Source organism: Tenrec ecaudatus, chromosome X (assembly GCF_050624435.1).
Source record: "Tenrec ecaudatus isolate mTenEca1 chromosome X, mTenEca1.hap1, whole genome shotgun sequence".
Taxonomy (NCBI): Eukaryota; Metazoa; Chordata; class Mammalia; order Afrosoricida; family Tenrecidae; genus Tenrec; species Tenrec ecaudatus.
Window position 1 is genome coordinate 103,843,442 of NC_134548.1, and position 21,489 is coordinate 103,864,930.

The 21,489-nt window shown below is 35.0% G+C and overlaps 1 protein-coding gene across 2 annotated transcripts in view; it reads left to right on the top strand.

Annotated features, from left to right (window-relative positions):
- Nucleotides 1-21,489, top strand: part of DIAPH2 (diaphanous related formin 2) — a 925,981-nt gene that overhangs the window by 215,816 nt on the left and 688,676 nt on the right. For both annotated transcript variants that reach the window (XM_075539526.1, XM_075539525.1), the window contains 4 exons: nucleotides 5,307-5,417; nucleotides 13,146-13,264; nucleotides 14,426-14,542; nucleotides 16,971-17,089. In XM_075539526.1, coding sequence (XP_075395641.1) covers nucleotides 5,307-5,417; nucleotides 13,146-13,264; nucleotides 14,426-14,542; nucleotides 16,971-17,089 — 466 coding nt within the window. The remainder of the gene's footprint in view (nucleotides 1-5,306; nucleotides 5,418-13,145; nucleotides 13,265-14,425; nucleotides 14,543-16,970; nucleotides 17,090-21,489) is intronic.

The following is a 21,489-nucleotide window of genomic DNA, read 5'->3' on the forward strand; positions in this document are numbered from 1 at the left end:
ACGTACATATTTAAATGCTATTCACTGACTGTATTTAGCCATTTTTATGGTGGGGAGAGGTATTAAAGTTTACAAATAAAACCATAAAGAAATAATAGATATGCCTGTCTCTTAGAAAGTTTGAAATCTAATTGCTTTTATATTAGATACTACCCTTCCTGGTGATGTAATGGTTTACAAGTTGGGCTACTAACCTGCAGGTTAGTAGTTCAAAGCCGTCTTTGGAGAAAGCTGAGGCTTTCTGATACTGTAACTATAGTCTTGGAAACCCACCAAGGGTGTTCTGTTCTGTTGTATAGCTTTCTGAGTCAGCATTGTCTTCATGGCAGTGAATTTTATTGTTATATTACCACCCATAAAAGCTGAGACAAGAACATTATATCAATAAAGATTGAAGATGAGTATTGAGAAACAGAATATATTATTTTAGTAAGGGAAGACTCATAACATAGTGGAAAAATCAATAGTAATTCAGTCTAATATAGGACACAGATATTGATGCATTCTCATGTTTAAAAATCAGTGAATTTTTATCTCTATATGCATTTGCTTAATAATTTAAATATAGCATAGCAATCTCATGGTATACAGATATCATTAAATTAGAAATGCAAGTACAAGTAAGTAATGATTATATTTACTAGTTAACAGTAAGAATTGTGGTCTTAGCCTAATATAGTTATACATAGTTGAAAAAAGTATTGGTTTCCAGCGATTTAAAACTTTTAATTCTCATGACATCAGTATTCAAAACTGAAGTAGACATGAGACTAATTTGCAATTGTAAACAACTACAATAGAAGGAGAAATACTGTGGAAAAAGACTTTTGAAATGTGGTAGAATTTAGGACTAAAATTTGTGAAGGCCGAGTTCTTGTCTTAACTCCAAGGTTTCAGCTACATGACCTAGGGTCAATTTCATAGTCTTTCCAGGTTTTCCATTTCTTTACTTTTAAATGACTCTTGTGCATCAGAGTATTTTTATGGTCTATCTAGGTTTCAACTCATATGAATCTGGATTTTCTAATCCAGAGTTTGATTATTATTATTATCTGGAAATCAGATTGATTTTCATTGGAAGAGGACAATGATCGAACTAATCATACTCTTAAAAATGTATGTACTTGAAAGTTCAGCATATCAATTTTGAAAATGTATTATTCAGAAATAAATTGTATAGTACTTTGGAGACTGAGGTGTAGAAATTAGGCAAAAGGGTGTTAAAAAATGGGTCTCCATTGAAATTCTGTCCCACTGAAATTTTTGCGATGATGGAAATTTAGTCTACTCTCTGTTGTCCAATATGGTAGCCACTAGTCAAACACGAGACTGCTGCACACTTGGTTGTGAGCCTTGGGACTGCTAATCGGAGTCGTTAGGGATCTGAGGAACTTCCTTTCATTTTTTATTTAATTGGAATTTGTTTAACTTGGGTTTAATAATCTTACTGCTGTAGTATGTGTGTCTGTGTATATGAACACACATCACACATGCTGAATCAGGAGTGGATGGCAGGGAGGAGAGGGAGGAAAGATGTCATTCTTATTAGATGGTGGATGCTGCCTCTACTTTACTGTTGAGGACGTGTTTCAAGTGGAATGTAATCCACTTCACGAGTCATTTTTTTCCTTTTACCTTTCTTCTGTTTTTTTCTTTTTCATTTTCTGTTTTGCATTCTTTTATATACTATTATAGCTCTTTCATAGAGATTGTTATTTAAATTATTTTATGCTTTTCTATTGAAACTGTCAAAGCTTGATATTCTGCATGTACTAATCCTGATACACAAACTAAATTGTATTTCCTAACCCTCTTAAACTTGTTTTGTGAATTTATTACTGGAATTTAGGAGAAATCTCAAATATGAAATGTTTAAAGAAGTAAGATAGAATCCTGGGTTTCCTCCATGTTGGGTGGCCTCTTAAACTTATTTAGTTGTGTTCAGCCTCCGTGTCATCATCTGTAGATTTAGGATAATAGCATTTGCCTTTTATGGTTTTTTCATAGGGATGAGATTAGATAATGAATTATGCAAAGCACTAAATACATTTTCTGGAAATGAATAGTAATTAAGAAAACTAATTATGATAGCAGGTTTGAATTTTTTTCCTGTGAATTCAGAACCTACTCAGTGGGTATTTCATTTTCATAATTAAGTAATAATGTTTTATGCTTTTTATGTTAATTATCTTAAAATTTAATTTACAGTTGTAAATAGTAACAATTACTTAAATTTTGCTTAATTTTGTTCCTGTTGTCTGTAAAGGGCAGCAATAGTGTAGTGACATAACAAAATAACATAATTAAATTGATTTTGAATGCCCAATATTCATGTAATATATGTTTCTATAACAAGGCAGTTCTTAGAAAATCATAGTAGACATGACCTTGTGCTAGGACTATTCATCTTATATGGTTTATCATCAATTAAATATCTGTTCCCATTGCCATAGGGTTGGTGTTCACTCATTGCTAGCCTATAGGTCAGAGCAGAAATGTCCCTTAGAGCTCCTGAGAGGTCAGAGCAGAAATGTCCCTTAGAGCTCCTGAGAGGTCAGAGCAGAAATGTCCCCTAGAGCTCCTGAGACAATAAATATTTATGGCAGCAACGGTGTCATCTCTGTCTTGGAGAGCAGCTGGTAGGTTTTAACGAGCCAGGCACTTAGCCCACAGTGCCACCCAAGATGTCTTACGTATTCTTAGTATTTGGTAAGCAATAACTAGTATTTGATAAACTGGTATCTTCATATCTTTAAGTTAGTGAGAGTGAAGTATTTTCTAATTATTACTCAAAAGATGTAACTCCATTACATTGACATTAGCTATATATCCATGTATTATCGACATGCCACTTTTATTGTATTTTAGTGCACTGAAAAGAATGAATTTTACATAACCAGAAGCAATTCTCTATGTGCCATTTATTTTTCCAGGAGAATGTGCTTACTTTCTGTTTGGATAACATGTTAGTATTTTCTCAACATATTTCAAATTAATTAATAATACTACTTACATGGTCTTAATGCAGAACTCACTGGCATCGTCAGTACCCAGTCATCACGATCCTGTAGAACAGAGTAGAACTGTTCCTGAGGGTTTCTGGGTCTGTAAAGCTGTACTGAAACAGATAACAGAGTAGCTGGTGGTTTTGAACCACCAACATTGTGGTTCACATTCTAATGCTTACCCTACAGGCCTACCAGGGCTTAATATTTCTATTATGTTGTAAATATAACTTAAATATACCTTTGAAGCATTAAAAATGTGTACGTTTCTTTATTACAGTGGTCTGGAAACCGACCTGCGATATATGTATGTGGGAAAGAATATTTAATAGAGTAGTAACATTGATCTGATTAAATGTAAATTTATTTTCATGTTGATATAAGTATTCATTTTAGTGAATTTAACTTTTTTATTATCTTACCATCGAAATACTTTCATTTGTATTTCAAGGTATAGTTGCAAGACTCATTAACTTTATTCTTAACTGAAATGTTCTCTTTACTTGTAGGGTATTAATACAAACCATTAAGCTAGAATTTTTTTCTGGCAAAAACAACCTTAGCAGATGGCAACTTTTCTCTGTGATAATTTTGAATTGGGAATGGACTTTGGCTTGTTCAGTCATTGCATAGTTGTAACAAGGCTCATTCAAGCAAGTAAAATGATAATAAACTTATAAATATGTACAGTATGTAAACTACGTCCTAGCTTATTGCAATGTTATAAAAATTTATACAGTTTCTCATTATACATAGAAAGGTTAAATTATCCATTAGGGCATCAGTTTCATAGTAACTTATTTGGTTTGTTGTGTAAAGGCAATGCTGGATATATGGGAAATATTTAGTCTGTTTTCTCTCAATAGTTGAATATTTGTATATTAGTGGTCAGCAATTTAAAAGCATTTATTGGCTATCTGGTATTAGAAACAACCGGAATCATCTCCATTGAAGCATGTAGCTATTGATTTTTGATCCTGCATTTGAGATGATGGGTTCCGTACATAAGAAGCTGCTATTGAATGCATATGATAGGGATATAAAACCAAAAAATAAAATGCAGTAACGCCTGTGAAAACTAGAACCTGAGTAAGACAGAATTTGCTGGAGAAGGCAGAATACTTGGAAGACCTTGGAAAAAAGGCATTTCCACTGAGTTTGGGTTCATTGGGTCTCGTTTTATATTGTTTTTATACCTTGAAAGAATAATTATCCTATTAATAGATCTGAGTAAGCCTAGTCAAAATATCGTTGAAAAATTTTGTTGGTGATGCATTTTTCTCCTAGTATATAATGTTTATTTTTTTCCCCTGAATCTTCACTAAATCTGTCAATTTCCAGTAGTCCTCTTAGTTGTCTATTTGAAAATTAATCAATTTTAATGTGCACCTCTGTGCTTAAACTTTTAGACAGCTGCCTTAAACTTGAACAGCATTTTCCAAAAGTGGTAATCTGGAATAACGTGTGGAACATAGGGCATGTAGCACTTTCTTGAGTCCCGTCTAGTTCGCAATGACCACAAATAAGTTTCCTTTCGTAGTAGGGGATTTTGCAATAAGAAATTAATGGAAGCCAAACTCATTTGCAGTACTAATACAATCAATGAAATGTTTTTACAAGAAAATAAGCCCATATATTTATTTTATTGTGAAATGTACATTAGTAATAGTGTCAGAGTGCCTTCTTAGTTGATCTTTGTTTTGCATGCTTGACTTTTTTCAGATATAGTAAGATAGTTTTACGTAATTGTGTATTTTTATGCCTACATATTTTATATCTATCCATCTGAAGATAGCAAGCTTATAAATCTATTTAGTAATTGCTAAAAGTTACAACTATTCTATATTTCATATTAGGGAACTTTTATAACTATATTTGATTTAATTTAGAAAAAAATGATTATCACCATGTAGAATTGAGGTCAAGTGTACTCTGAGGACATCTGAGTATGAAAGATACATTTCAAGATACTTTACAAAATGCACGCTTTTGGAACTTTAGGTTTCTCCGAGGGCTTTTCGTTTCCTTTTCTATTGTTTAGCAAAGCATAGAAGTGCTGGACCATTTATCAACTCTTCCTTGGAATTAATTTAGACATTAAATTAGACATTAAAAACTTTGCTGTTTCTGCTTCCAAGTCATCATCACCATAGTGTTTTGTCCAAGTATTTGCATTTCTTATTACATTTAGAGTATTATGCCTTAAAAGTTCAAAATGAATAATTATATGAATGCATTGAGTAAATGTTTCCTATATTTTTAAAAGGTCTTTAAAAAAATCAATTTGCTTTCTCTTTGCAGGTGGCCTGCATGCAATTTATAAATGCCCTTGTAACTTTTCCTTACGATCTTGACTTTCGAATACATTTAAGGAATGAATTTCTCCGTTCTGGGTTGAAAGTAATATTACCAGTAAGTAGAAATATATTCATTTATTATATTGATGGACTTCAGGACTTTTTCTCATGAGATATTATTCTTGAAACCGAGTAGATAAATGTACCTTGCTATTTTCTCTGAGGTATTTCATAGTCTTAGATATCTGATCAGCCTTAGATATTTCATAATTTTTTAACTTTGTAGTAATATCTGTCACAGCATTTAACTAATGGTTCTGAGCAAAGTAATAACCTTTCTAGATGTTACCTGTGTTTTTGTTATATTTCCTTTTTGCATTAGCTTTATTTTGTTTAGGGCTAGCAGAACTATACATAGAAGTTTGCCTAATGCATTCTATATTCATTGCTTAAGATTAGTATTCTTAGGATACACCACCCCTAAATTAATTGGCATTGTTAGCTTTCAAAGACTATGATATCATATAAGAACCGATGTTACTGTAAAAATAGAAGATGACCACACATCACATCAGACATGCAAGTATAGCTACGTCATTACATAAATTCCAAATCACTGAGAATCATATCCCAATTTATTTTATACAGGACTTTGCCTATCACAATCAACATTACTCTTGACTTGCACCTCATCATTTCTTACAGCTAGATGTGCATTATTTATTCATAAAAGAGGCCGATTTTTTCTTATTATCATAAATGAGAAATATCGGATAATGACATAGTTGAAAAGTGAGGAGTAGGTATTATATTGTCCGAACATTTCTAAAGAAATAGAATTATATTTCTCATATGTGAATATTTGTTTCATCCTCATTGTTGAAAATTATTTAGAATAATTATATAGGCATGTCCTGAGATAATCTAGCATGTTTATAAAAATAGTAACACATTTTGTCTTTGTAATTTTTTTGAAATTTTAGAAAATATTTTTTGAGTTCTAGTACTCATTATTATTTATTAGCTCCCCATACCCCCCCCGCCCCCCAACCTCCCCTGCCATAGCCCCAAGAAACCACCAATCCAGGTACGGTTACTATAGATTTACCTGTCCTGGATTTCACATACAGAAAAACATACTAGAAACATACAAACAGAGAGCCCAACAATAATAACAAAGTAAGAGGGAAAAAACCTCAGTAGAAAAGAAAGCAGAAAATATTAAAAACTACAACACACTTAAAATGTCTCAAAAGGAAGATCCAAATCATAAGCTGTCTCCTTTTTTTTTCTTGTCCTCTTTTCTTTTTTTAAATACTTTTTATTGGGGACTCTTATATCTCTTATTGCAATCCATACATTTCTTCAATGTGTTAAACACATTTGCACACATGCTGCCATCATCACTGTCAAAGCATTCTCTTCCCACTTGAGCCCCTGATATCAGTTCCCCATTTCTCCCCCCTCCCTCTCCCACCCGCACTCCCTCATGAAACCTTGATGTTATAGATTATGTTTTCCATATCTTACATCATCCTCTGCCGCCCCTCACCCACCTTTCCATTATTCGTCCCCCTGGGAGGGGGTTCTAGTTTGATCCTTGTGATCCATTCCCCCTTTCTCCCCCCACCCGACCCTAATTCTCCTGGCATCTCTACTCTCCTTGTTGGCCCTGGGGGGTTTATCTACCCTGGATTCCCTGTGTTGTGGGCTCTTATTGAGCATGTGTGAACTGAAGAGTAATATTGTTTGAAAACATGACCTCATTTAAACTGCTAGGTTTACACTTGAGAAAGAAGCACAAAAGTTAAACACAACTCCAAAAAGATGTATAAAAGTTAAAAACAACCCCAAAATCACATCCCTCTCTGAGCTTCTGACATCTCGAACCTGAAGCATAGAATAGAACTGTCCTTGTGGCGTCTTTCAATAGATTAGAAAGTCTCAATTTTTTCTCCTGTGAAGCAGGCTGGAGGTATATATTTAATAGCATTTAATGATTCTGGTTGATAATTTCCCCCCACAAAGATATCAGTAAAGTCTATGGCTTTACAGACCCAAAGAGGGATATTGCAGTTTTGATTACAGTTTGCTTTTGAGTAGTTTTCTTGTTTCCATGTTTGTCTTTGCGGCAAAGGTGCTTTTTTGGGGGAGGACAAATGTCTTTCGGGCATGCTGACTGCCTGGGATCCTTACCATTCTCTAATCATTTACAACCTTCTATTTCCCTCAACTAAAAGTTGAACACTCTCTGTCGTATATGACTAAAATATTTTCCTTGTTTTAATTCCATTATTCTGTTTCAGAAAAAATATGTAGAGTGGGAGTTATTATTCTTACCTTTTATAGTTTGATCTGTGTGCAATGAGACTAGTGTTCTCATGTTACTTGTTTGACTATCCAAATATATATTTATAACATTTTTAAAAACATGCATTAGGTACAGGTTTTACATTTCAGCTCAATTTTGTATTCAATATTTTAAACGTCTTAGCAAACTCTCCTACTGGTTAGCCCTAGATTTCTCTTTCCTCTGCAGGTTACTATCTTCCTCTTCGTCCCAGTTAGTGCCTGGCAATCCTTTCACGTCTTTTCCAATGTCTTGGATCCCCACTTTCTCCTGCCTCTAGCTGATCTCTGGAGCCTGTTCTCTTTGACTTGAAAATATTTCTCTTGGTTCATTCCTTGGAACTGTGGACTCATACAATATTTGTCCTTTGGTGATTGACTAATTTCACTCAACACAATATTATCCATGCCCGAAGTATTTCCTACTTTCCTCATTTTTCAGAAATGCATAATATTCCCTTGTGCATTATACCAAAGTTTCTTTATACATTCTTCTACTAATGAGCAGTTAGGCTATTCCAATCTTTTTGCTGTTGTGAGCATGCTGGGAGGAACAGGAGTGTGCATATATACACTCATGCCATAGTTAATATTTGGATCTATATTGACAAAATAAAATTTTCCACAGTCCATCTGGCCCTATATGAAATGTCTGGAGTACCACATACATCTTAATTTATATTATGATTATAAGCTTACAACCATGTTTTATTTAATATACCCTACTTTTAAAATATTATGCCGCAGCAAAGTAGTATGTGTTATGCTTCAGCACTTAAACTTTTTTAATAGAAAAAATATTCTATACAAAATAAGAAAATATTTTCCTCTGAGACCGTGGAACTAGGAATCCACTTGTATCAATAATAATCTGCAAAGAAATCCCAATTTATAAGAGTATCGGATATGTCTCCCTAAAGAGAGGCTGTCAAAATCTAATACAAGATTGGGGAGACACGTTTGATTTGGGGACCAAAAAAAGTAAAAATACTTTCTCTAGCTAAATTTGAGAGGAAGATGAGGTTCAGAGTTCAAACAGATAACCCCGAGAATGTCCTGTATTACCATTTATCCCACTCATGTTTTTGTTATTGTAGTCTTCCTTTCATGATTTGGAACCATGGAAAGAAAGGTTATGATTCAATATATACTACTTGCAAGTAATGTCATTCAGAGTGAATTAACTATCGAATTGACTAAATATTAAAACTCAAACATATAACTTATTGCAACATTAAGTCATTTTTTATTCATTTACTAAAAACCAACCCCCCAGACAAACAAGCAAACAAAAAACCCAAGCCCATTGCAATCAAGTTGATACGGACTCGCTATATATAACCAACCTACAGGGTAGAGGAGAATTGTCACATAGATTCCAAGACTATAAATTTTTTGTCCTACCAAATGACTCATGAAGTAGAACAACTAGCTTTTTGTTTAGAGGAGCCTAGCACTTAAACATGGAGCCATCAATGTCCCATATCTGCCCTAAAGAGGAATGATATAATTCTAAATTACCCTTTAAAATATTTTAAAATTTACTTTATATTACATGCCATTCTAGTAAAGACACACTCTCTAATTTTCTGTACTATCGCACATTCAAGCAGGTAAGTTAGAAGTATTAGGCTCATATCAATAAGAGTAAATAGCTTAGGTTTTTCAATGGATAGACACTCTGTAGGTAACTAAAAGTCAGCAGTTGCAACCTGCCAGCCACAAGCCCAAATGAAAAACCTACGTTACAGTTCTACAGGATAGCCATGAGTTGGAGTCAAGTCAGTGGCACAGAATAAAACAGCTAATATTAGTAGTTGTTACATGGATTTAAAAATTAAACCTTTCTGAAACTATTGATATTAGGATGGCCTGCTTTGTATTTCACTAGGCCCCGCGATAATCCTGATAATAGAGTAACACGTTTTCCCCCCGGATAATTGCCTAGTGACAAGAAACCCCGTGGCCTGGTGGGTTGTGCATTTGACTGCTAACTTCAAGGCCAGCAGTTAAAATCCCCCAGTATTTCTGGAGGAGAAAGACGAGACTGGTTAAATCTTTCCATAAAGATTTACATCCTTGTTAACCCAAAGGGGTAGTTTTACTATGGCCTGTGGCGTTCCAAGGACTTGGAACTGACTCCAGCGTACTGTTTCGTTTGGCTGGTGTAGAGTGGGCCAATTATTTTGTTTGTATTCTAGAAAATAATTCTTTCTCAGATCTTTCACCCTTTCCCATGTTTACAATTTTGTGTTTAAATGGAGTTTGCGCTGTACTTATCTGGAAAATCACATTTTGATAAATTTGCTCTAGTAAATTAAAGCGACTGATTATATTGTATATAGTCATTTATAAAACAAGTCTTTGCTGTGCTCTTAAGACTTCTCATAAGGCTTTCACCATTTCACTTGCAATGGCTTACATTCGCTTAAAGATGGGAGCTATGCGAAGGAACATGCTAGTAAGAGACTCTGCCTTTAACCAGTGACCATTATTTTCCACACTCATCTAGGAGACTGAAAACCTGGTGGCGATCTGGAAAGCAGCTTTGATTTCCTGGAAGTACATTATATTATAGAAGTGTAATTATATTTATAGGGAATCGACATGAACAATTCACTGCCTCCATATCAGCTATATCTCAAGAATATCAGATAATACAACATGTCATATAATAGTATAGTTTGGTAATTTTATATTCTACCTTTTGCAATATTAAATTCCTGTCATACATTTCAATCACTTTTGCAGGCTGTCATATTAATTTTACTGTATAAAGCTATTACTGATGTATTAAAATATTTCTTTTTATCAAGAATCTATAGCTACATCATCCTAGGTTTGACATTTGACAAAAAGGAAGTTATTTAAGCATAATGTTTTTAGGCTGTGGCATTAAGTAATAATTCCTATATTATATTTAGACATACCTATAATTCTACATTTATATATATATAAATGTTCACATATTATACATATTGTATAAATAATATCGGTCTTAGTAGAAAGTGAAAATAAATGGATAACCAGTTAAATTTACAGAAATAAGGTAATTTAGTAGTAATATTAAAGATTTTATTTAAAAAGAAGATAGCAATTTTATACCCATTTTTTCTTCCAACAGTTTTATTGTCACATAATTCACATATCATACAACTGAACAGTGCAAGACAAATTGCACTGAAGGTGGTAATGATAAGGTCATTTTAGTATAAAGGCAAAAGTACAAATGATGCATGAGAGGGAGAAGATTCCCATCAATGAACAAAAAACCTGGAAAAAAAATTCTGTCGTGGAACAACTTAGAGATACTTGAACCTAGTTGTAATTTAGGTTCTGTCGACAGGGGGACAACTGGCATAGTACCAAGTTTGATCCATCATAGTTAGAATTACAAGGGTCCCTGACTGATGTATAGTAAGGCTGTTTGGGATTCTTGACTTTGGCGAGCAAGGATCTGCCAGTAGCTCAGTCTGACTAGATATTCTGCGGATGGGTTTTAGGTTCCCACTGTCCTCCGGAGCCTTCCACAAATTGGGTGTTCATAATTTTAGCTCTGATACTTTTTCCTTCACCATATTAAATGTTGTAATGGTCATCTTTGGATCACACAAGCTTGTATGCTTCTTCTGTGTGGACTTCACGTAGTTGGCTCCTCGCGTAGATGGCTACTTGTTTGAATAGAAGCCTTTAAGACCCCAGAGATGATTTCGATTTATAGCCAGGCACCATCTTCTTACTTCACTATACTTTGCTATATCACCCTTATTTTCATTTATAAATTCCTGAAGTTGATTATCAAGCAGGGAAGTGACGTTAGAACTAAATGTTCTTAAGTTGCCACAAAGATTTAGTGGGAACCCGGAACTCATTTCTACATTTTTTTTTCATTTGATTTGACTTGGAAATGAATACATATGCCATATCATTCCATAATACAATCATGTCAAAAATAATTGTACAGTTTTTTCATAATCAGTCTCCAGACATACTTTTCCTTCCTAGGCTTGATGTCATGGGGCATTTCCCTCATGGGGCAAAATTCTGATGATAATGACATAAAAATATTTAACTTAAATGTTTTATATTTTTCAATCATTGAAATATATTGAAGCTCTATGATGTATCTAAGAGATTTTGTGGTACAACATAAAAATAAGAAAAATCCATATCCTAAAATGTATGAAAGGCTGTTTCTTAAGTGGTCAAGGTATTGATTGAGTGTGTCTGGTTGTTCTTTCGGAGTTAAGATATCACCTAATAATTTTATTGACCAATGGTAGATGATTCTGTAGTCCAATAAGTTTCTTTATTTTGCTTCAGATTAAGTATTCCCAAAGCATTTTATTACTAAACAGAGAAAAAGCATAAATAAGCTATTATTTGTTGTGTTTATATGAAATTATGTTGACACATAATATTCATTAATTTTTTCATATGGCCCAGAGCAAACTTTTTGTACATTATTATGCATGTGAATATTTGGTGGAAAAAAATCTAGAAATTACATAAATGTGTGCCTAGCTCTAGTAATAACTATTTATAAGTGTTGTATTGAATAAAGATAGAAACAAGAAATTCACCCCATTTTGTATGATCCACCTAATTTTGAAGTACACCATGCTTGCATTTCCTTTTAGAGTTCAAGCTCAGCTCTGAACATCCTAATCCCACTTTCGGTATCACCCTTGATCTTCCACAGTTGTGATTATCGATTTGGGTTTTGAAAGCTGCAACTTAATGGACACATATTAAAAGATCTTCCAGGTGATATATATTAAGCCCAACAATCTCTAGTGTGGCATGCTTCCAAAGGTTTCCCCCCTTTATATTATTATATGGAAATGTATCAGAGGTTTGTAATGCATGTGCTTATAATGTATTACAAAAACATCCTTTTGATGCCCAAGTCAGTATTTTGTGATTAGGCTAAGCAAAAGTGAAAGGTGCGGAGGAGCTAATAAGTCCTACAGCCTTTCTGCTTTAAAAATCACAAAATAACGTTTAAAATAAATTTATTTATACAACGTTTCACGCCATACTTGGGACTGTTGTGCTTGAATATATCCTTGCATTTTCTGTTCGTTGTTAATAGAGTTGATCTATATTTGCATTTTTCACCAGAGGCATAAGTGAATGTTCTAACTGCATGACTTCTTTTGAGATGTTTGATTATTGTGTTATGTCAAAATGACAACATTTAATTTGTGTTGTCTGCAGTTAGTTGTTGATATCCATTTTAATAGTGATGGTTAGTTTTTTATTGTGAATAATCAAAATCCAGGTCATGGGAAAAATTGCAGTTAAATGCATTGAGATCCTTTTAAGTTGAAATAAAAAAGTTAGTTACATTTATTTTCTTTTAGGCAAACAAGTGGTTAGGTCAATATTTGAATTGTTTTCTTGTGTGGAAATGAACAATAGTGTTCTGGTCTTTATTATCAAAGCATGCTGTTGTCACTGTTACTTGTTACGTTTTATGCTTATTTACTAGGATCTAAAAGAAAAAGAGAATGATGAGCTTGACATTCAGTTGAGAGTATTTGAGGAGAACAAAGAGGACGACCTAACTGAATTATCACACCGTCTCAACGACATTCGAGCAGAAATGGAATATCCTTTTGATGTACCACAAAATACATGTTTTATGTATTGTGCAAAAGAAGGATTTGTGGACCTTTATTGGGGTTTTGTGTCACCAGCCAAATTCATATAAATGTATTTGATTAGAATCTAATTACAATGGTGTTCTTAAGATTAACACTGAGAAATTATCAGACTGCGCTGATGATTTACACAGACAACACTGAAATCTTGTACCAGGGCGTGATTGATAATAGATTTACTTTGCTCATTGATCTTGAGTAGAGGCGAGCCTGATACTATCTCCTGTATAAGGCTTGTGGGAGAGAAATTCTCTAAGTTCATGCATGTCTATAATCAATAAACCAAACTCACTGCCATCAAGTCAATACCAACTCATAGAGACCCCATAGAACAGGGTAGAACTGCCTATGGGTTTCCAAGACTGTAACTCTTTGCTGGAGTAGAAAGCCGCTTTTTTCTTCCAAGAAGTATCTAGTACTTTTGAAATAGGTGAATATGTGTGTGTGTGTGTGTGTGTTTCCAGTTCATTCAATGTACCCCGATGTCTTTGTGATTAAATTTAATTCAAATAAATGCCTTTTTCCAACCTAAATATTTTCTATGCTTTAACAACAAGGGTCTAGGGTCACTATGAGTCAGAACTGACTTGACAAACACCAAAAACATTAAAACCTTTGAGAGATCAATAAAAACTCATTTTCATTGAATATATTGATGTTCCAATAGTACTACCTAGCATCTTGTTTTAAATTGTAAGATTATGGTAAATGATCTTGGGGATATTTTTAGGTCTCTATCTTCTACTTAAAAGGTTTGAAGCATAGGTTCCCAAACTTATTTGGTCTACTGCCCCCATTTCAGAAAACAAACAAACAACTACTTGGTGGCCCTCTAGCATTTCACAATTGTTGTATTATTATCCGCACCCCAGGATAAGGGGTAGGTATTGTATTTGCTGCTTCCCTTGATTGTTTCAGCATTCCCCAGGAGGTGGTGGTGTCTACTTTTGGAAACAATGATTTACATGATTTCCTAGATTAAATTTGGTTAAATACTGGACCTTGAGGTTAAAGGTTTAGAAATTGTAATAGAAACAAACAATAAATGCATATATAAAAGTAATTTTTTCCCCAAAATTATCATTGATTTTCTTGACTTACTTTCTACTGATATGAATGAAGTGTACCATCTTCTGTCTAATATGCTGAATGGCACTCCTGCGGAAAATTACTTATTATCTATTCTGCAGCATTTTTTGCTCATCCGAAATGACTATTATATAAGGTAAGAGACAGTTTCAGAAGTCTTACATTTGTAATTTCAGTAGAATATTAAAGGCTGATGAGCAATGTACTATATGGCCTACATAATATACATATAAAATATATAGGGAGAGTAAGAGTTGGATTCGATTAGAGAATGTCTTACTTCAAGTTATTCATTTGTTTTAATGGGGTCAGCATATAAAACCTGCTAACATAATTGGGGTACCTCAACAAGACAACATTTGAAAGCAGTGAATTCACTAGATTTGTTCTCTCCATGATGATGTAGTGACTGTTCTTGCCAGTACATTTAAGTATTTATCTTTTATACTTCAATTAGTAAAGCTTTGCTTTTAGTTTCCTTTTATGTATTTTTCTAGAAATAGAAATGGTCTTAGCTTCTAAGAAAAGAATAATTTTAGTAATTTCAATTTTATGTCCACTAATGTGATTTTTCACAATGGGTATGATAATGACTCATAAAATGAAAAATATTCAAGTCTATTAAGTAGGACTATATCTTAAAACCTGCACATTAGAAAAAATGTCTCTGAGTAACTAAAATAACCCATAAGTGAGCAATAACCATGTAATATTTAACTATTGAAGGTACTCTTATTTGTTTGTCTTCATACTCATTGATACTTCAATTTGAATAAAATTCTGTCATATGGCTTCCCTGATTTTTTTCAATTATGTTCGATAAAAAGGAAAATAAAGGGTAATGTGAGGTAATGTATAATCAAAATACAAAGGGAAACTAAAGGAAGATAAAACATTATAATAAATGAAGGATGTGCGTGCCAATATTACAGACCACTATCCATTGTCATTGAATTGATCCTGACTCATAACAACCCTCTGTAGGATTTTAGGAACTGTGAATCTTTCCAGGGGTAGCCTCATCTTTCTTTCTCAGAGCAGCTGGTATGTTTGAACCATCTACCTTTTGGTTAGCAGCCCAACCCCAAATCATTGTTAACAGCATTCAATTACATACATTTTATTTAAGAAAGAGTGTAACACTTTAAAATTTCTCTGCTGTCTCATATGAGTACTAACAATCAAATGCAAACAAAGAAGCCCTCTTGGTGCAATGGGTAAATTCTGTGTTGCCTATCGTTTGAAAGCACCAGCTGCGCTAATTCGATTCTTTAAATATTACAGCCTAGGAAGCCTTAGGAGGAAGGTACATGCATTCCTACAAGGTCTTTGAAGCCTGAAATCCACCTGAGAACAATAGGGTTATGCCCATGGGTACATAATAACCTGAAGAAATACTCTGTGTGCATGTATTTCTCAGTAACTTCGACTAGATGAAATGTTACTCTAGTACATGGTTTTCTTCCTGAGCACATCTGTGTATGGTAGAAGTTTTATAATTATTTTATTTACTTGATGAGTAAGCTGGCCTCTAAAGAGAACTTTTCTGTTTTCTTTATTTATGCAAAGTGTTGACCATACTGAGATTATAACCCAATATTATTCCAGTTCTTTATTGATGACTCGAAACAGTCCCAAATATGTCATACATATTACTATTTATTGTTTTCTCATCAACCTCATGACTAAAGATAGAAAAGAGCAGTACAAATCCTTTTGGCTTTAGTTTGAAATTGTTTGTAGGTTGGCTAGTTCTCAGCACAGTGCACTTCTAGATTTTTACGTCATAATGTGTGCACAATAGTGCTCCCTGTTGTTTTTATGGTTGAATTAGTTAGCCAGTGAGAAAATTCTAAAAGTTTCTCAAATTGTAATGTGAAAAATACTTGCTAGTTATTTACATAACGTGTTCTTGAAGTGTGGCAGTGATCATGTTTAAGTGCAGATTTCCCTTGAAATATTACAAAAGTAGGATATGTTTGAAATTGTTTAACATTTGAAACAAATAGAGGTTATAGGTTCGCATTTACTAATTGTGTGTGCTTCTAGTAAAGTGGGGCTTTTAAAACACAGACATAACGTGGATCTAAAGAACTTTCCTTAACACAGGAGACTCGGAGTTGTACTCTGTTAGAGCTATAGCAAGTAAAAGCGCTGTTCTAAATTCAAGATGTCATTTGGCACATAATGCCAACGTACTTATTGAAACTGAAAACTTGTGGAAGACTAGTCCTATTTCTGTTTCCATAGATGTAGTGCTATCAGGTCATTTGACCTCCATGTAACTTTAGAAGCAATATCTTACGTAAGTGGATGATTTCAATATCTTTGAAATCAGGTAAGAACCTCAGCAAATTGGAGTGGGAAGTCACTGAGTGTTGATGACATTACAATGAGCTCTGCACGGTGACATTCAGACCAACTTTAGAGCTAGGTTGTTTGGTTGATTTTTCAAGGAAGAGTGAGAAAAACACTTCATTCTTGTTTGTACTTAATCTGTGCGTAAGAAACTTGATTTGTATATACAGAAATGGAATTCAAGCATACTTTCTTTTCTTTTCCAGGCCTCAGTATTACAAAATAATTGAGGAGTGTGTTTCACAGATTGTGCTGCACTGCAGTGGTATGGACCCAGACTTTAAGTATAGGCAGAGATTAGACATTGATCTCACACATCTGATAGGTATGTGATATTATCCACACTGGTTCTTGAGTTGTGTGTTCTCCATTTTGTGTGTATTAGAAACCATTTAGAGCTAGTTCTTCCACTGAATCTCGTAGCTCTTTTAGTATCAGTTAAGTCGTTGTATTCATTGGCATTCAGGCCTAACATTTTCATTATGCTCCTAAATTTTTTGTGGGTTTGATTGGAACAAGAAGCCCACTTGATAAGTTTCAGTATCCTTGATTTCAGTTTAAACAAAACTCCATAAAGGTTAGTATATTATTATAACTGAATGCGAACGATGATTTTCTGAAATATTTTAATTCAGTTTATGCTGATACCTTGGTGAAGTTATAGAAATAATATGTTTAATGGGCTCTAATTAATTTTGTATCTAAATTTTTTTCTGATTATCTTTTTCTAAAGAAGAACAGACTAAGAAACTTGAGAACTTTGAGACCATCCATTGTATATCCGTTTTTTATTTTCATGGTCCTCATGCTAGGAAAGAACTTGAAGTGATATGGCTAATCTCCCAGTATTGCTGAAGAAGTGCCATGTCATACTAAACCAGCAGTTGGCTGTACTTTCTAGAACCATTTCTAAAAGATGATGTGAAATATAGCCTCATAGTTAAGCAGTTTTTACTTACTTCAAATGGAAAACACTGCTATTAGGGTTCAAACATGAATTCATTTGTCTTGGCTTTACAATAAGAAAATAATGTCAGTTCAGTACCAGTTCTATATTAGTCATTTATTCCATAGTCTGGGGAAGGCTCACAACAATAGTTAAAGATTAATAACTTTTTTATTATTTATCATGCATTCCTTTCTGATTTCACAAGTGTATTATACAGTTACTGTAGGCAATTTAGGAACTTATATAAGAGACAAATTACCTAGCCAATTATCTAAAATTTATGTACTTTTATTGCTTAGTACATCCATCTCTATCTATCTATATGTTGATTTTTCAATAAGCTATGAGAGAATTTTGCTATGAAAATATGAACATTGTAACTAGCTTAACTCATCCTTTCTTGATTTACATCAAAATTATATTCAGTTATGTCTCATTATAAATCTACACTGTACATCCTCATGTGTGAATATTTGGGATATTCTTATTTTCAGTCTTTAGGATTAAAATGAGTATATGAACTCTCAACAGCTCAATGATTTTCCAGAAGGTTTTTACCAAGTTACCTTGCCCCATGAATGCATGTGAAAGGTAGTCTTAGTACATATTTTCAGTTGTGCTTGATAAACTCAAGTTTTGTTGAAGGAGCTACAGGAGTCTATTTCCAAACATTTTATTGTCCTATCATCTATTCAGGATCGTAGTTGACGTATATACTTCATTGCTGATTTGAGCTACCTTATTCAGCCTTCAGTAGACATTTGCTTTTGCATTGTGTGCCAGATAATTATGATTATTTACTGTGAACCAAAAGTATTGGGCTAAGGAAAGATGAAAGGATCAGGTCAGAAAGGATAGTCAACATCACAAACCTATTATGAATTCATGAGTTGTCATCTTTCTGATGGTGTACAAATCCTTTGATTTCTCTAGGTTTCTAGTTCCTCTTCTTTGAAATTGTGGGAAGCTCATTTATGAATGCTGCTCATTATATCATGACAAACAGCCTTTTGGAAAATCTGGTTAATGCTATAAAGCTTCCACTAAAGCTATCCACGTGCAAAAATGACAGGTGCTTTAGAAACGTGTAGGAAAGCTGGGGATGTCTATTTGACTAGCACCTGGAGTCAAGGAGTTCTGAGTTTATGCCACTGTGATCACAATTTCTTAGATAAATCACATCATATTGGTCAAAACACGCTCCTTCCCAGGGTAATTTAAATAAAAATGAAAATCACATCCTAACTTAACAGTGAATGATCTGGTGAGTTGAACCTCATCTTTACCACTTTCTTTCTTAGGTGCCTTGCTTTAGATGTGCAGGTCTTTTTTAAAAAAATGAAAGCAGACAGCTTGATTGAGATAGGCTTGCTTTCAAGGAAATTATCAATGTTTATAATAATTTTTTATTTTTATATTTTTATGTACCATGATGCCATGCTAACAAGATAATGAGCATACCTATTACCTTCTAAAGGGACTGCATTTTCTTTTTGGTCTTTTTCTATAATGCTTCCTCATTCCCAGACAACTATGATTTCTTCTCTCTTAGTACAGATATGTTTTCATTCACTAAAACTACCCTTTAAATAAAAACAAAAACCATTTGCCCCTTTTGGTGTGGTTTTTTTCATGAATTGTTTTCGATTAAAAAAAATTTTTTTAAACATTTTATTAGGGGCTCATACAACTCTTATCACAGTCCATACATATACATACATCAGTTGTATCAAGCACATCCATACATTCCCCGCCCCTATCATTCTCAAAGCATTTGCTCTCCACTTAAGCCCTTTGCATCAGGTCTTCTTTATTTCCCCTCCCTCCCCGCTCCCCCCTCCCTCATGTGCCCTTGGTAATTTATACCTCGTTATTTTGTCATATCTTGCCCTATCCCGAGTCTCCCTTCCCCTCCTTCTCTGCCGTCCATCTCCCAGGGAGGAGGTCACATGTGGATCCTTGTAATCAGTTCCCCCTTTCCAACCCATTCACCCTCCACTCTCCAAGCATCGCCACTCACACTCCTGGGCCTGAAGGTATCGTCCACCCTGGATTCCCTGTGCCTCCAGCTCCCATATGCACCAGTGTACAGCCTCTGCCCTATCCAGCCCTGCAAGGTAGAATTTGGATCATGGGAGTTGTGGGGAGGAAGCATCCAGGATCTGGGGGAAACTGTGTTCTTCATTGGTACTACTTCGCACCCTGATTGACCCATCTCCTCTCCTAAACCCCTCTATGAGGGGATCTCCATTGGCCGACACTTGGGCCTTGGGTCTCCACTCTGCATTTCCCCATTCATTCAATATGGTATGTATGTATGTATGTATGTATACACACATATATACACATACCTATACACACATATATCTTTTTTTTTTTTGCATGGTGCCTTGTACCTGGTCCCTTTGGCACTTCGTGATTGCACTGGCTGGTGTGCTTCTTCCATGTGGGCCTTTTTGCTTCTGAGCTAGATGGCCACTTGTTCACCTTCAAGCCTTTAAGACCCCAGACACTATCTCTTTTGATAGCCAGGCACCATCAGCTTTCTTCACCACATTTGCTTATGCACCCATTTGTCTTCAGTAATACTATCATGGAGGTGTGCAGTCAATGATATGATTTTTGTTCTTTGATGCCTGATAACTGATCCCTTTGGGACCACTCGCTCACACAGGCTGGTGTGTTCTTCCATGTGGACTTTGTTGCTTCTGAGCTAGATGGCCGCTTGTTTATCTTCAAGCCTTTAAGACCACAGTCACTATCTCTTTTGATAGCCAGGCACCATCAGTTTTCTTCAACACATTGGTTTTAGCAGTTGTGTCGGGAGAGTGAGCATCATAGAGTGTAAATTTAATAAAAGAAAGTATTCATGCATTGAGGGAGTATTTGAGTAGAGGCCCAAGGTCCTTCCGCCACCTTAATACGAAACCTATAAATATAGACACATAGATCTATTTCCCCATCCTCCTATATATATTTGCATGTACATGTCTTTGTCTAGACCTCCATAAATGCCCTTTGACTCCTAGCTCTTTCCTCCATCTCCCTTGACTTTCCTCCTGCCCTACTACCATGCTTCGTCGCCACTTGGGCTAGAGTATACCTCTTCTCTAAGCAACCTTACCCATGATCATTCCCCACCAGGCCTGCCACTTCCCCCTCTCTACCATTTTGGTTCCCATGTTGTTCCCTTGTCCCTGTGTTTGTTAACACCACTTCATTACCCCCCCACCCCCCACCCCAAGTCCCCCCGGAACTGTTGGTCCCGTTGTTTTTCCTCCAGATAGTTCGTCCAGCCTGTCCTATTCACTTGGACCTGTGGAGACACTAACATGCAGGAAAATAAGACAGAGGAAAACAAAGCAACAGTATACAACCAGACAACAAAACAACAAAAACAAACCACTGACAAAGAACAAAACAAAACACTTCACAAAAGAAATGCTTGTAGTTAGTTCAGGGATCGTTTGCTGGCCCTTAGCAGCGTTTTCCAGCCCAGTCTGTTGGGGCATCACGCCCTGGCCCCAAAGTCCACTTTCAGCATTCCCTGGGGACCTTGCCACTCGATTCCCTTGCTGTTCTGCTGCACTCCCCCCAGTGATTTTCCTCGGTGTGGTGGGATCAGGTCAGGTGCAATTCCCACACTGTGTCTCCGGTGCTGTCCCCTGTATAGCCCTTAGTCACTGAGGGGCATCACTTCAAATGTTTTCAAATTTAGGCAAGTTTCTAAATGTTACATTTACCGATAATCCATTCCATTTTATTCTATTAAATGG